This window comes from Vigna unguiculata, chromosome 3 (assembly GCF_037176805.1).
Source record: "Vigna unguiculata cultivar grain cowpea cultivar isolate G323 ecotype 2 chromosome 3, ASM3717680v1, whole genome shotgun sequence".
Lineage (NCBI taxonomy): Eukaryota > Viridiplantae > Streptophyta > Magnoliopsida > Fabales > Fabaceae > Vigna > Vigna unguiculata.
The window spans coordinates 3,223,482-3,241,988 of NC_140794.1; the positions used below are offsets into that span (position 1 = coordinate 3,223,482).

General features: G+C 27.7%; 1 protein-coding gene across 1 annotated transcript; it reads left to right on the plus strand.

Moving 5' to 3' along the window:
* Positions 1–12,871: 12,871 nt before the first annotated feature.
* Positions 12,872–15,454, plus strand: LOC146887424 (transcription repressor MYB4-like). The gene is made up of 3 exons (XM_085671255.1): positions 12,872–13,113; positions 13,362–13,491; positions 14,375–15,454. The coding sequence occupies exons 1-3, from the start codon at positions 12,981–12,983 to the stop codon at positions 15,048–15,050; spliced, it is 939 nt and encodes a 312-aa protein (XP_085527381.1). The 5' UTR covers positions 12,872–12,980; the 3' UTR covers positions 15,051–15,454.
* Positions 15,455–18,507: the final 3,053 nt, after the last annotated feature.

Genomic DNA, 18,507 nt, shown 5'->3' on the forward strand with positions numbered 1-18,507 from the left:
CCACACTGTCCCTCCCTCTCCCCCATCCCCCACAATTACAACACCAAAACTGGAACCATTTATTACTCACCGTTACAATTTTATTTCTTTTTTGTCAAATCAAAATCGCATTTTACACCTGTCACTGAAAGCAACCTAGATAATAATCAATTAGATAGATAAACACGGTTCTATTCTATTTCCCTCACTCCATCTATTCAACTTCGTTGACTTCAGTCTTCTCTAGTTAATATTTTCATTTTTCAAACAAGATTTGTATGTAAAATTTTCATTTATTAACAATGTATACGGATTTTTATTATGTAAATATCTTTTTTTTCAACTTTTGTAATAGTGCACTTACTAGTAGTAACTTAACCATTATTTCGGTAGTTCGTTTTAAAACTTTAACTGAAAATAGATTAGTTTAACTTCTAATAAAAACAGTTCATTATTTATAATTTAATTTTCATATAATAAACTTTTTTTTAATTTTATTCAATTTTTTTAACAGCCTTGGTAAGAACTGTATCTTGCGAAGAATAAAACTATATTAATATTAATATCCAGAAAATAAATTTCAACTATTTTTTTTATTAGTTTACACTGTCGAACTGAAAGATAATCAACTCCTTATCATACTAAATTTGACATTTATGTTTCCGTTATTTTATTTAATTTGTTTTTATGTTAACAGTTAAATTTAATTATAGACGTAATAAATATTACGATTTACCAAACAAAATCCGTCTTTTTCTGTGTGAATATATTCTCCATTTTATAGTGAGAATAGAGTATATTTTGAAATGCATAAAATTGTAATAATTTTAGAACGGGCAGAATTATCGTGGAGTAATTAGTTACCTTTTTTTTAAATATCCTGTGGTGGTTATAATGTATAATATTTACAAGTGATTGAAAGTTTCAACAATGGATATTTTTTTGAATGTGACTCAACTTAATTAGAACACCAACTAATGCTGAAATGAAAGAAACCACCTAATACTTAAAATATTAAACTTTGTATGTGACATCACCACCACTATAATGAAATCATAATATATCAAAGTCATTGACAATCCTGCTCTTTGTGAAGTGTTGTGAGGAATTTTAAAAAGTAAAGAGTATGAAATGTTCTAGTTTTATCCATTTTGATTATTAATTAATGTTTTCAAAAAGACAGGTAACAAAGAGGGAAAGTTTCGTGCGTAGAAATCTACGGATAATGATACTTTAATATATATTTTTTACTTATTTTTAATCTATTATTTTAATTATTATTAGATAATCGTATCATATTACTAAAAATAATTAAAATAAATAATCATGATTAAAATAATAGGTTAAAAAATATTGCGTATCTTAAAGAATTTTATCATTGTCAATACATTGAATTTGAGTGAAGGTTGTTTTAAATTCATTTACTTTTTACACATTGTGTTTGAATAAATTATTTTAAAAATATTAAAATTTAATTTTTTAATTTAAATGAAGTATTTTAATTATCATTCAACAAAAAAATTTAATCATTACATAGTTATTAATAGTTAAAAATATTAGTCTTTAGAATTTAGTTTTAGGATTTAACATTTTTTAAATTGATTTTGATTTTTTCTTTTTTGTTAAAATTGATAAAATCTTTTTTATTGAAATTAATAAAAATAATTCTCTACTAACGACAGTTTAAATTATTTTTAATTGATTTTGATGGTAATTACTTAGATTATAAAATTATATTTATCACATTTTTAGTTGAATTTTATTTTCGTTAACTTTTATGAGTATAAGTTAAAAATTTTCTCAATCAATATTAATAAAAAAAACTTATCATAGTTAAATGAAAGTCTTTATAGTTAACATTAGAATAACAAATTCTAAAAATTATTGAAAAAGAAAATAATAATGTTGATATTGTTGATAAAAAAAAATATTGTAAATAGTTAAAAACAATCATGAAAACTTCAATAGAATAAATGTGGTTCAAATTCATAACAAAATTATTTTCCCCACACTAGCCTTAAAAATTCTAATTCGTTAAAAAAATGACAATGTAATTAAAAAAATAAATCACATTAATAACTTTGATAAGTTATAGTACATATCAATTGAAAATTGAAAAATATTTGACTTGCATTGTTAAAAAAATAATTTTAATTGATATTAGTTGAAAAATAATTTTGACTCAAATAAAAATGTTTCTAATTGACAAATTAAGAAAAAGTCTTTTGTCAAAATATATTGTTAACAATAAAATTGATGGATTTTTTATGACTAAAAACACTGATGAGACGGTAACTGATATAAGAACTGTATATACTTTTAATATATAAAAAAATATTAACACAATGAATTTATAAATTTTATTATTATAAGTTACTTAAATTTTTTTAATTCTACTAATTGTAAAACATAAACTTACATTTAAATTTTTTAAATTATGATATTCAAGATATTGTCAGGACAACGATATTATAGTCTTTGTCAAGCCAACCATGTTTCTACTAAAATAAATAAGATTATTAAAATTTTCAAATTCTTCCTTTTTTTTTTATTAGAGGAGAGTTTAAATTTTTCTAATTTTAAATAATTTAATTATTGTAATAAAATTTCAATATTTTTTTCTTCCACAATTGATTACTCATACGTCATAATTTTAAAGAATGTTATCCGAACATGCTATCAGAACTTGGGAGTAAACTCAAAATTATATCGTTTCAACATTATGTGTACGAGATTAAGAGTTTAGAAAATATTTCTGTAGTACTCTTTAACTATTGTTTTTTTAACTTTTTGAACGGATTTTTTTTTTATGATAAAATCATTTTAAGTGTATTCAGTTTTAAATGTTTCTATTGTTTATTTTTGTTTTTCTGCTTTCATAATGTTTAATGTATTCAAATGTATCATATGATTTCTAAAAAAAAGTTTGTTTAAAAAGTGTTTGAAGTCTCGTACCAATTTGAGATAAGACCAATTTACAATATACAAATGAGATGTAAATTTTATCTTACAAACTAATGTTGATTTTAATAAAGTTGAGTTAGAATTAAAAATTTATTTCTAAAAAAAAAAAAAGTCTGTAATACCAAAATATTTATTCCGAAAATGTGTAAAACATATATTTCAGATCGGCTATTCCGATACCTTCTTAAACATCCAATCCGGAAAAATTAAAAAAAAAAATTTGCAAGGATTCTTATTATATTTATAATAATGAGGAACAGTTTTAGAATTGCATGTTTTTATGGGGTGCAGGAAGAAAAAAAGGGGTGCAGGAGGAAATGTCCCATAAAACAAAGAAGAAAAAGCCATGTAGTAAGGTTCCGGCCCAAATAAATGGCCTAATACTTGATCATTGGGCTACTGTTAGAATGCACTGAATTATCTTTCTTTTTTGTCAGAACCCTCTATCCCAATTTTGGATGGCAGTTTCTTTCTGCACCTCCATAACTTATTGTGTAATTCAAAAGAGAAAAATAACTTTTATAAATTGGAAAGGATTAAGAGAAAAAAAATATGAATTACATGATATAGAAGTCATTTAATTTTTAATTATATAATCCAAATACTATTCTTAATTTTCAGATTGCGAAATTTAAAAGAGTTTCGGGTGTAGGGACCAAACGCCTACTAAAAACCACTTTAATTTTATTCCTTTCTTCGCTAAGTCTCCTCTCTTCTTGATCTGTGATAACTTCCTCACCAAGAAAGCTTCCTTCTCTCTCGATCGGTTGAACAAACGATCGGGGTACCTGTCTAAAAGGCTCTGATGCTTAAGTCAGTTGATGGACCGATCGGTGTATAAGTATAGCTGTTGTAATAAATGCGAATTCAAGATACTCACCAACCTACCTTTGGGCCCTATTTATAGTTTTCGGTTTGGGCCTATAATTAGGGTTCCTTAATCACGACCCAATGATCTTTTAATCAAGATTACTGACTTGTTTAATGTTAATTAACCCAGCTAACTGGCTCAGTTTGGCCGATCGACCGATAGCCGCTTGACTAGGTGGGTTATCTTCTTTGACTTTAATAACCTTAAGTGAATATTTAATCTATGTGGGTGATCGATGATCATATGTAAGACACTACGCGAATCACCTATGAGGTTGATCGACCGTTGGATCTCCATGGGTTGATGCGTGATCAACCTGGGGACCGATCAACTGATGGTCCTTTACGAGGTAACGCGTGGTTCGTCTGTAGGAATGATCGACCGATGATCCCTTACGAGGGTATGCGTGCTTCATCTGGGGACCGATCAACCGATGGTCCCCTGTGAGGTAACGTGTAATTCATCTGTGGGACCGATCGACCGATGGTCCCCTGTGGTTCATTTGTGGGGTCGTTTGACCGATGGTCCCCTGTGGTTCATTTGTGGCGTTGTTCGACTGATGGTACCCTGTTGTTCATCTGTGGGGCCATTCGACTGATGGTCCCCTGTGGTTCATCTGTGGGACTGTTCGACCGGTGGTCCTGTTTCATAGGCAAGCCCTCCCGACCTTGTTCGATGGACCGAAGGACTGTGCGTTGTCGATGGTCTGATGAGATATACAGTACAAAAAGAAAAATTAAAGAAAAATAATGGATTTCGTATGATCCAATGAAAAAGGTATTTTTTATTTTTGATCGCATAATAACTTTTAACTTCTGAAAATGAATTTCAAAGTTATACTATTTAAAAAGCACATAAACAATATTTTCTTATATGGAATGCAGGGGATTCATAGATGTGCAGATACTTCCTACCATAAATTGGGCAACAAGTTCTGACAAAGAGAAAGATAATAAAGTTCGTCAAAACTTGTGATAATTGGGTAAGAAACTCATGTGTTAAGTAATTTTTTTTTTCACTAAATGCACTCATAAAAATCTATGCTACAAGTAAATTACGATAAAAACTATTAATTGTATTTATTTTCATACGACACACATATCTAACTTGAACATGAGTGTGTTTATTTCAAGTATATCCACATCTTAAACATTGGCAGTATCGCGTATACATCTTCGAGTAGCAGTGTCATGGGATGAAGGCCAAAAAAAGATAAAAGATTTTGGTAAGAAGTTTGCACCTAGACATATGATTTGTGATGGTATTCATCTTCGTTGTGCGTTTTGATTACTTAGATTGTTTCTTTATAAATTCCGGTACTAAGGTTTTGAAGATATATTTACTAACATTCTTTTGACATGTCACCTAAGAAAAATGACTCATTTAATTATATGATTTTGTTTTGAATACTTTTTTCTTTAATACCATTAGAAAATTTTGGATTGATTAGTATTTTACCAATTAATAAATCAATACAATTATAAAAAATTGCAATTGTAAATTTTTAAACGTTACAAGTTCACTTTTAAACAAGATTTGCTTGAAGTAAATTAAATTATAATTTGCAGGCTTGGAAGATAATATAAGTTTTTTTTTTAATTATTTGATTAATTGATAATGAATTGAACCGTATAAAACAATAGAAGTGTTTTAAAAGTAAGATTAAATTAAATTAGTATGTTAATTTAATTTCTAAACATTAGTTCACTTTTAAATAAGATTGTTTGAAATAAATTAAATTGTAATTTATATGCTTGAAAAATATAATGAAAAATAAAATATTTATTGATAATAGTTCATACAGTCTAAGGAATTTAGGTTATAAAAAAACAATTGAAAGCAAATTAAATTGATTTAATTTATTGTGGTTATAAAGTAATTCAAATTATTCCATTTAAGTGTTCTCTTCCAATAATATGTGTTTAAAACAATTGATTTTTAATATGTTTAATGGTTATTTAAAAAAAAAAACACTTTTCTACTTTCTGTGAACAACTTGGAGTGATTTATCATAAAAAAACATGACAGAAAAGAAAAACTTAAAAGAAAAACTTTTTTTAACTATAAAAACATATAAAATGTCCTTATATAAAAATCAGTTAAAAGTAAATAACTTTTTATGAATATTTTCTTACAAACAATAATGTTATTGTAATTTGAAAGGTTTGTAATTAACAAAATATCCTAGAAGAAAAAAAGAAGAGGAAGAAGCTATAATGATTGTTGATATTGACACACTGCAAGAATTTCAACTGAAATAAGAGAAGCAGTGTATGTGGACCAGAAGGCAGAGAAGCAGAGTGACTTAAAAGTGGAATTGGGAGTGTATTCAAGGCTGTGATTTGGATAATCAGACGTACAAGTTCATTGTGATGTCCACTTAAGCACTTATAACCACACACACCCAAACACTGCAATCACATTCATTTCTTTAAAGGTGAAAAGTGCTTTTCCTCACTCGGAATCAATTCATTTCATATTCAATCTCCAATAAACATCATGCGGTTTAGACTAATACAACTCCTCACCTCATCATCTTAAAACAAAATGCATTGGTTACTAAAGTTATGTGAAAAATAATGGTTGGGTGTTGAAAGTCTCATATTGATTAGAGATAAAGTAATTTCATAATATATTGATTAGAGATAAAGTAATTTCATAATATATAAGTGAGGTGCAAACCTTATTTTACAAGTCGGTTTTGTGAGGTTGAGTTAGACTTAAAACTCACTCCTAATATGATATCAAAACCATTATTTAAAACAAATCAAACTCTCATTTATATTTTCATGCACGAGATAAATATATTTTATGCGAATGAGTATTTAGTTCAGTTTTAAAGAATAATATTAGTAGAAAATAATTTCTATAAGATATTACTTCATTGAGTTAAAATAAAAGTAAAAATATCATTTTAGCATATTAAAATTGCAGTAAAATAATTTATTATTTTTTAATTTCTAAAAATTATTCATTAGAAATATAAGTATATATTATAAATAATCAGTCATTAGTTTCGAGATATTATATATAAATAACTATTATTTTTATATTCAGTTTGTTAATATATTTTTGTTATTATAAACCGCTATCACTTTTTATAAATTACACACATACTGTTTAATTAATTATTTTATTCATTTCTTGATATGATTTTAGGATCTATATCGATTGATAGTTGAGTGTATAGTGTCATTTGTTATTGAACATTTCTTGAATCCTATATTTAATGTCTTCATCATTAAGGTATATTGATTAAATATAAGATGAATTTATAATGATAATGGGTTTATTAAAGTTTTTAATTATTCTTATATTTTACTATTTAATATATACAACTATTTTTAAGAATATTTCTGAAAATAAAAAGTTAAAAGAAAAAAAAAAACTATTTTGATAACCTTGAATCTCACGTGTAAGCAAACGTCGTATGTCGCAATTGAATGATAGGTCCATCGAAAACCCTATTAGTTATGGAGGTGAGATCATGCTGCTATTACACAATGACACTGCCTCTAAAAGCAATTTCATGCAATGAACTACCCTACTCTTCTTCATGCTAATATAATCATTTTCCATATATAAATTTCTGGATTCTAAGATGCTTTCTTTGTCAGAAAATGATTGGATAAGACAGTAAGTTGCAATGTGCATGTGCATCTGTCATATATAGCAAAACATTATTATTATTTTTTTATATCAAATGTGAAATTATAAGAGATTTCATTTAACTTAATAATCATAAGAGACTGAGAAACAAAATGAGTTTTCAAACTTCATATTATTCCGAGAGATAAACCAAAACCTTGCAAATAATGATTTTGAAGAAATATTATGAGTAATGATCGATCTGTTGTTTGTTCGAGTACTTCTTGGTCTATTTGTCATCAAATAATTTAATATCAAAACAACACGACATATTTATATATATATATATATATATATATATATATATATATATATATATATATATATATGATATTAATTAAAAGATTGCAATTTTAAATATATAATATTAATTTTACATACATAAGATATTTAGTATCACTTTTAATCTAAAAACCTCAAGACAACAAAGTCACGTTTGTTTTTTCTCTTAAATAATATTTTTTATTTTATTTTATTCAATATAAAACTTTGACTCAAATTTAATCAAGAATACAATAAAATGGATTTACTCCTAACAAAATGATATTTGATTAGTTTTACAATGAGAATTCTTCCTTAAGAGTTAAAACTTAAACTATATTACATAAACAACTAAAACATAATATTGTTTTGCAATAAAAACTTCGAAAGACATGTTATGAGTGAAGAAGTTCCTAAGTGACTTAGAACTATGAAGATGAGAATATGTATGCTGAATCATGATAACCAAATTATCATTCATCTAGTTGAGATATTATATATTATATTCAAAATTCAAACATATCATATGTATCATTGGATATAAGATAAAATCGTTGATGAAAAAAAAAATCTATGTGAGATATGATGATTAAGACAATACTAACTAAAAAAAATGTTGTATAAGACGTTGATTTGATAATACATACAAATTAAGGAAGGATTTTTCTTAACGTTATTTCCTTAATGGTTGAATTATAATTAATTGTTGTGCTTGTGCATGCCAAGACTACCATTTCTTTAATGCATTATGATGGTGGATAATAAATATCCACGTTTTATTTTGAAGTGCCATTTCTTATTCAATAAGATACTTTGCTCCTCTATAATAAGAAACTTGTGAATATTAGCTATTATCAAAGAAAGTTTTTTCCAAAATTCAAATGGCTTAAATTTCATCTAATATATCAATAATACTTTGGTAAATTATTTAAAGACCCAAAAATTTATAAGATTGTTGTAATAAGTGATTATTTATATTACTTTAATATCTTTACAACTTTTACCTCTTCAGTCCCAAATTATATATGCATAAAATAACACCAGCAAGTTAAATCTAACTAGTTAAATAGATTAAATAACATCATGCTTAATTCAAAACTCTTTTTTTTTTTCATTATTTTGACAAGTTTAATGTACTCGGATATCATCTAAATTATTTTTTAAAGTTATTTAATTCTTTGATTTAACTTATGATATATTACTCCATATAAATCAACTAGTATCTACTGTAACATTCAGATTAGAATTATCTATTTTACCAAAAATTTAAGTATGATGATTGTTAAATTACTAAAACTTTTTTACATGAAAACATTATTATATATATAAGCTCTTGCCACCCTAGTACGACATTTGAAACGTTCCCCTTTTGATATTAATATAATATGTAAAATAATATAGTTAAGTGGGAGTGTTGAAAGGGGGAGAGGTGATTGATGCGAATGAACCACCACAATTGATGGAAAAGAAGAAGAGAAAATGACATTTGCTTGTATGAATAGCAAGCTAAAACTTTGATAGTAATACATATTTAAATCATTTTTAAAAGAGACCTTTGGGAGGAAATGAAAAGAGTAAATGATTATAGTTAGCTTTAAGGAGGAGCAATGGAGTGCAATTTGGCCCTACCATTTCCATTTATATATACTAATTCACCATTTAATTCCTTTCACCCTCATCCATTATTAAAATTAACCATACCATAAAATTTATTTTACTTTCAACATATATATAGACAAAACTATATTTAAGTGGCTTCATGCTTACATAAAAATTCACAAATATTTATATTATAATTAATTATGTATTGATGTTAGAAGTCTCGTATCTATTAAAAATAATTTAATAATATATATGAAGCGCAAATCTCACTTTATAATTTAGTTTTAATTTAATTTTGTGAAATTAAGTAAAAGCCTACCCTGATCATATCGGAAGTCTCGTATCGACGATATAAATTAATTCTTTACATTTTTTATTGCCAATTACTCCATGAAAAAAAATGTGTCGGCGTTTAAGATAAAACCAAGCCAAACTTCAACGACAAAATTAAAAGGTACAGAAAACAATAATACAAAAATCATATTGAAGTTTCATGTTTTCAGTAGAGGGCAAAAATTAGATTGTGAAGTACTGGTGAAATTGAAAACAGAGAAAATGAAGTTTCATGCATATCAAGTACCAATGTTTATCAGATACTCAAACCTGCAATTCTTGTCATAACCATTGCTTCTTTTTCACCCACGACTTTTTTACAGTATGATTAAATTTTATGTAATTATTTGTATTTAAGATTTATTAATTACATTATTATTCTATTTGGTGTTGTTAAAATTAAATTACATTATTATTACTACCCTTCAAACAAGGCCACTTTAATTAAAAAAAATTATTGCATGGCTAGCAAATCAACAAATTAATGATATGATTAAAGTGATCTATTATTAAATTAAATAATAAGTGATGTCTGGGTAGTTATCGTTGTTTTTTCCAACTGCCACACAGGTAAACTTGTGGTTGTCGGGACAGGACGTAATTAATATCAATCACAAACACCAATAATTAAACGCATTCGGATGAATTTAAATTTTTCAATATATTATTGTAAGAAAAATCTATATATCACAAGTTTTCTTAATAATTTAAATTTAGGTTGTGATTAAGATAAATTAAAATTAAGTACAATTCCTGACATTCTCAAAGTAGATTTAGTACGAGTCATACACTGGGATTAATATATTGTCACTTGAAGATAATACAACATAATCAAGGATAATACAGCAAATTACCTGCTTAAACTTAAGACATTTGATTTGACCAATACTGTATTATTAAAGCCAAAAAATAATTATTATGTTTATTTTTTTCAATTCCAACATTTTCAATCATTGAAAAGTTGAATGAAGCTTAGACTGTAAAAATCATGGACAGAATTAGCAAACGTTTCTAGTAAATTATTTTTCCATGAATCCAAATATGAAAATAATAATTTGTAATGGACTTAATTAAATTTTAAATTTACGGTAAATTTTTGTGATATATTAAGTCTTTAGAAATTTAAATTTGTTAATTTGTTGTTATATTAATTTATTAATTATATGATTTGACAATTATTTTATTCTCTCATATATAGATGATGACGATGATATCTACTTTAAGATTTTGTTTATTTAACAAAAATTAATTTTAAAATTAATTAAAGTTATGAAATATTTAATTAAAAAGTTATATATATATATATATATATAATTATAAAATTATGCAAATATAAAATTACAATGTATAGAAATATAAATTATAAAATTACAAAAATTATAATTTTACAATTGTGTATTTTATAATTTTAAGTAACTTTAAAATAATTTTTAATAAATACAACAAATTCTAAAAGAAGATTATTTTTAACATGGTTTTTTAACGGTAAGGTGAGAAAGAAAAATAATTATCAATTCACATAATTAACAAAAGTTCTAATTACAAAAATTTAATTAAAAAAATTTATTTTTGAAGACTCAATAGATCATAATAAATTTAATAAGATTGAATTAAGAGTTTCAAATTTATGAGAGATTTAATTTCCTTTTATTTATTTGACCGGTTCTTTGTGTTTCATATGAAAAAGAAAGGAAAATACCCTTTATGAATAAAATACAAGTCATGAGTTTTTTCGGTACACCATTTATATTTTCACAGTTACTTTTGATATTACAGGTATCATTTTATGTGCAAGACCTGTTAACTAATTCTTTGATGTGAAAAATTGAAATGAAAACTTCAGGACTTCCATGAAGCTCTTTCTGAAGAAGAAAAAAACGTACAAAGAAGATAAACCCGTTCTCATAATTTCATAATTGCTCTGCAGTATAGTATGAGTTGTATGTAATCACTTTAATAATATCAATATTTTTTGTCATCTCAATTTTCTCTATCATTTTTTCATTCGCCATCTTCCGATCTCTCCCTATAAAAGTAGACTCTCTTGGGTGTGAAGATATTCTTTGTTTTGATTTTATACGATAATGATATTTTGACTATTAAATTTTGATAATTTTATTTTATAACATGAGGTAACATTTTTTAAGTGATTTTGGAATATTAAAAGTGAAAAAATGAAAAAATAAAAAGCCACTTAAAAAATGACTCATCATGTTATAAGAAAAAATTATCAAAATTTAGTAGTCAAAAACTTATTTTTCTATTTTATATATATGTACGACCATATACCAATTCTATATCTTATTCCTCGTTCCGTGTGGTAGGAAAACTACTGACACATTTTTTTACCTTGAGTTTTTTTAAGTTCATTTCGACCAAGTTCATTTGAAACTAGTTTAGTATTGTATTATCTATTGCTCGTCCGATGAATTTTCATACATGGTACAAATTAAAAATACAGATAATATCAACACGTGAACTTTAAACTTTAAATTTTATAAAATTAAAGTATGTATACATAGAAATGAGACCAGATATTAATTAATAATAATAATACGAGAAATTCAACGAACAACAAAATTCTTATTAAAATATATTTTATTTCATGATTTTAATATCATATAAAGAATCAAACTTTAAATTTAACTTAATTTTATAAATAAAGTGGTAATCATAAATTTATTTTATTTAATAAATGTCCAACAAATAATTATAAGTAATAGAAAAAATGTATAAGTTTAATGTGTGGTGGGAAGCATTAAATAAAGTATTAGTGATTAGCTTGGAGATAATAATGTGGAAATAATCCTGGAAGTCGATATCAGAGAGAGAATCCAGTAGTGTATAGTTGCAGCAGACAGGGCGAAGAAGGTGCATAAACAACCGGCAAAAGATGTTATTATTACCAAGCCTCTCGTTTTCTTCTCTATCCCTCTTTTTGTTTTGGATTTGAAAGATGTGCGGAGAAGAGAAAAGAGCGAGGGTTTTAGATATGTAGTGGTGTATGAGGAAGTTTGGTTACGTAAGTGCTCCACTCTAGAGGTACGTAGAAATGGTTACACAGTAATGAATAGTTAGCAATATATGGAGTTAGGTTGATGGAACGTCATTGTAGGGTTAGATGGAGGTGTGGGTCCCCTGCATGGAGCCCACATGAGGTTTCTGAATGTATGTCGGCTAGGGCATGTACTTTTAAAAGGAGGGGGAGGAAAGAGAGTCTTTAACTATTGCACACAAATTTGATCCAGGCAATAGAAGCCACTTAGGGAACAAGAATATAAAAGAAGGAAAAAGAAGACGACAGAGCAAGAAGCCTAGAAATATGGGTCACCATTCTTGCTGCAACCAACAGAAGGTTAAAAGAGGACTTTGGTCTCCCGAGGAAGATGAAAAACTCATCAGATACATCACAACTCATGGATACGGCTGCTGGAGTGAAGTTCCAGAAAAAGCTGGTCTGTTCTTCTTTCTTTCTTTCTCCTTTTCATAACAATATTTAAATCAATTCAACAATTTCTTTTTCAGTATATATAATTCAAAAAAATAATATTATTTACGAAAAAAATCTAATTAAGACTTTTCTCATTGTTGATTAAGTTGTTTCTGATATATGTTTATTTGAGTGATTAAGTTTAAAGGACCAGAATCCCTGTGAGTGTAGTGTTTATAATTTCTGATCTGTGCTTGATTAATTGGCTTTCAGGGCTTCAAAGGTGTGGCAAGAGTTGTCGCTTGAGATGGATTAATTATTTGAGACCTGATATTAGGAGAGGCAGGTTTACACCAGAGGAGGAAAAGTTAATTATAAGCCTTCACGGGGTCGTAGGCAACAGGTTTGAATTACACTATATAGCTTTATGCTATACCCAGAATTTTGAATCATCATCATCACTTCAATCCTTCTCTTGCTTTATCTTCCTGCATTTTCTGCCCTACTGTCACAATACACATGCCTTCTTCTCGGTCCTATATACGACATCATTAGCTGTCGTTGAGTTGAGTTTAATAGCTCTCTATTAGGCAAAAAAAAGAAAGTTTGGAAATTATGAAATTTGTTATGATTTTCATTGATTGTTATATAAATTAACGAAGGACTTATGATGATGGCTTATTAAGGCATTCCTTATGTTTCATCTTTCAATTTCAGTTCTGATAAACAAATAAACTAGGTATAAAACCAGCATTGCACTTCTAGTCTCCATGTATATTTGGAGCAGACAAAATGAGCCAGATTTCTCATTCAATTCCATTATTTAAACATCATACAATCCACACCATTCTCAATTATCTGTATCTATTGCTTAAGTTCTTTTTTCACATAAATATCGCAGTCAAAAAGTAATGGCAAAAGTTGTCCCGTTTTATCTATACAGAAGCAAATTCATTTCTAGGGAAGTCAATAGATCAATACTTTCAGCCCTATATTCTCTTCTCCACCTTCTCAGTCTTATATATATAGATGATATAGATCTGTATATACTTCTAAAACGTTATCTTACTATTCATTTTCCACTATCAGGTTTTTCTTCACACAAATGTTTCCAAATTATACAGAGAGAAACTATACAGTGTCTTAAAAAATATATACAAGGGTTTTATGTACACTTTTTCTCTCTTTCTTTTTCTTAGTATATGTCTAAACTTGCTTGATTATATATAGATCTATAAGCATCTGCTATAGAATTCCATATTGATTATTGAATCTGTGAAATGCAGATGGGCACACATTGCAAGCCACTTGCCAGGTCGAACGGACAATGAAATAAAGAACTATTGGAACTCATGGATAAAAAAGAAAATAAGAAAGACTTCAGTGTCTTCAACCACTATTGCACAAAGTATCGATCACAATCCTTCCCAGTTCAGCTACAGTTCCAATCTACTTGGCCACTTTTCTTCCAACCTAGATAATCCACAGACAAAACCACCACTTCAAGAAACCTTGTTTTCCTCAACATGCCCTCTGTTCATGTTCGAGACACCTTCACTGGAAGGCCCAGCGACAGACTGCAACAGTGTGCGAGCTGAAAATTTTCAAGATGCGGTGGGGTTGAGCACTGAAACATGGTTGAGCCACCATCAGGTTCAGGCGCTTCCTCCTCTAACAGTGACTGTGGGCTTGGACACCACAAATTATTTGCCACCATTGATAGAGAACGTGGACAACATGGTCCCGATTGAGGTACAACCTTGTACCATGGAGGAGCAAGGAGATATAGCACTGGAGTGCCTGCAGAGGCAAGGTTTAAATGAATGGGTGGAAACGCAGCAGCAATGTCCTAACTTTCTCTTCTGGGACAGCGTTGAAGGACATATTGGTGGGGAAGAACTAGGACCAAATTCGGCAAATGTGGAAGCAAACACACTTTCTCCTTTTCCTTCTTCTTTGTGAGATTAAAATGATTGTGGAAGGTGTCCCCACTTTCTTCTATGACCTCTCTGACTAGCTAGGAAGACATTTTCACGAAATGGTCCAGGCCAAGCTTTGTGAATTTGCAGAGGATATGCACGTTTTTTTCTTTCGATTGCTGATTTGTAAAGATTGTGATTAATGTGATTGAAGGTAAGAAGAAAAATATGTATTGTATGTAACCAATGGTGATGTTTGTTGGGTGTTTTTGACGTGCAAGAGGGAAAAAAAAGAAAGAAAATAAAGGTGATTGCAACTAGCAGCAGCAGCAGCAAAAGCTTTATTTTGAAGACATGTAAAGCATCTTCCAGTTGCTAGATATTTGACTGTACATGTGTTGGATTTTCAAATGATAATAATGCATGGGTTTTGCCCGCATCACATAATTCTGTGTCTTCTTATATCTTTTTATTTTGTTCTAACACAGATTTTTTTGTGATTATTATCTGGTAGAGATTAATCTTGGTATCAGCAATTTCGTTCTTTAGCTCTATCGTTTGACTGTGATGTTGCTTGTGGACGACAATAATGAGTTTTTGTTCTTTGCATTTACATGTCCTTTTACACCAACCTGTCTATGAAAAAGAGAAAAAGTGAAAAAAAAAACATTGACTTATCACATGTATGTCCCCCAATTCGCAAGTCCCAAAAACACCAAATGCAAAAAGATGGAGAAAAAGAGATTCTGCATAAAGGCTGTGCATGCATTGATTAGTTTCCCACTTCATAGTGGCGCGGGTTAATTTGGTTTCATCAACAACGATAATAATGCCCTTTCAATCATAATACCCTAAACCCTAAATATTTTCAATGTCAAAATAAATTATACATTAATAATGAAAAATAATATTATTCAATCTCAAAATGCTATGTACTTTAAATTTACTCAGTTTGATAATAATTATACTGCAAATTATAAAATATAACCAAATTTTTAGTTGGGTTATGATGTCAACAAATTACGTGTACATAACTATTAAAGTCGCTTTTATTACCGAATTCTCTATTTGTTGTCCTAGATTCAACAGAACCGGTTTTGTATAGAACACAATTAACTTGTAAGAGTTAAAAATGGTTGATACTCCTATATAAAAACTTTAATAAATTTGACAACTTAGGATATATTGGTACCCAGATCTTATTTTGGAAAATATAAATTAACTTAATATTTTATGTACAAATTAATAGTTTGTTTGGAAGAACGGTGAGACAAATGTGCTTCTGAAAAAAAAATTACTGTTTGGTTTTCACAAATTAAGACCAAGTTAGTCATCACTGGTAGAACTAAAAACATATATGACTTTTATCCTGGATTAAAAATTTGATACTAAATATTTACGTGATTCCTTAATCAAAGTTTTCAACTTCAGGTAAATTCCTTGATTTCACTCATAATTTTAACCAAATTTCATTTAAAATGACAAAAACCATTTAGATTTTAGTTTGCAATAACTTGTTCGAATGAGTCTGGGTTCCAAATTATTGTTTGAGGGAGAAGTGAAAGAATACGTTTCGCTAGTTTACAAACTATAAATTAAAATTATGCAAGCGGATTGGAATATGGGTACTATTATTTTGACATTCAACAACTCCGAATTTAAAACACCAATTAATTAATATTGATTCTTTTGAAACCAACCTTAAATAGAGATTGTTAAATAGATTTGTTGTTTTTATACAACCACAAATTACAACCTCGAGGCTAATTCAAAGAGAGATCAAGTAAAAAGGGAAGAGGGGTGGAACCATGCTCTTTTTCCATTCTCCCAAACTATATTTTTTGAATCATCTTCAAATTGAGCCAACATTTCATTTCAGTGTATATAAAGCTTTAACTATAGTCTGTAAACTTAATAATAACAATGGAATTGGAGTATTTTCGTGTTTGAAATATATAAATGCATTGATTAAATGCATATTTTTTCGCAAATCATTTGACAGAAATATTAGCAGAAAACAGGAATAATAAGATAATATATTATTTCAATGTAAATATAATTGATTATTTTATATTTTCAAAACCTATTCCTGAATCAAATATAAATAATTGAACATGTTAAAAAAGTATAATTTATTATTTTTAGTATTACTAATATTTTACACACTCGTAATCAGTTATTTACAAAGACTAAAAGATCAAATACAACATCCAATAACAACCTTATTTTTCTTAAAACGATTAATTGTCTAATTTATGTAATCACACTTACATTGATCATAGGCCGTTATTTAATGTATTTTTCATTTTATTAACAGACCACGGTTTTAATCGTTATTTTTCTTCATTATGAGGGTAGTTATGTTATTTTAAAGGATTTTTTTTTAAGGTGTCTATTTATCAACTCTAGATATTTCTTCTATAAAAATATTTATATATTTTTAATTAATTTTTTAAATCTATATATTTTCTCTTCAATATTTCCAAACTAAAAGCTTTTATGTATATCTCACACATTAATATAAATAACTAAATAAAATAAATATATTAAAATCTAATTTAATAATTTTATTGGTGTTATATACAAAAAGTTCTAGTGCAAAAATAACAACTATAAACATGGGTGGGGGCTTCTCCCTACACCTCCAAAGACTTCTACTACACCCCCAAAAATTTCAAAATTTCAATAATATCCTCTAAACCTTTTATTGTTGAACGGTAAAAAAAAATTAAAAAAGATTCTCTACTCTTAACTCACGGCTGTCATAAATCCGTCTTCCAGTCTCTCTTTAATAAAAGTTACCTTTAATCTCACACCCCCAAATTGAAAGCAAAGCTTCAACTGCTAGGGGAGACCCTTTGCATCCAAAGCCGCACCAGCCGCTATGAAAATCTGCAAGGAAAGGTTCTTTCTTTTTCCAGTAAGCATTATTCTTCTATTTATGATTATTATTTGAATATACTTGTATTTATGATTATTGTTTGAATATACTTGGAGATGTAGATGAATATGCTTATTGTTTCAACATGGAAAAAATATATCGTGTAACATCATTTATAGCATCGTTCGTAGAAGTTAAAAATGGATTTAGGTAGAACGGATTTCGAAACCCGGTAAAATATTTATCCGGCTTTCTAAACCCGGTAAAAAACTTGAACTTTCGTAACCCATAGTGCACCGACATTTGAAATCCGGTGAGTGATTAAACGAAATTCAAACTCCGTTTTATTTGTGGACCACCATTGTAAACCCGTTTAATTTTCTACCGGCATTCGAAACTCGGTTTAATTTTCTACCGGCAATCGAAGCTCGGTTAAGAAATCCAAAATCATCTTCTTTTGAATCGGCATTGGTAATCCGCTGATAATTTAAATTTTCGTATTTTTTTATTCATTTGTTTATAAGTTTTAATTTCTATTATTTTATAATTTATGTATTAATTATTTAATTTTAGATTATTTATATTTTATATAAGTACGTTAAATAAAATTTTATTATTT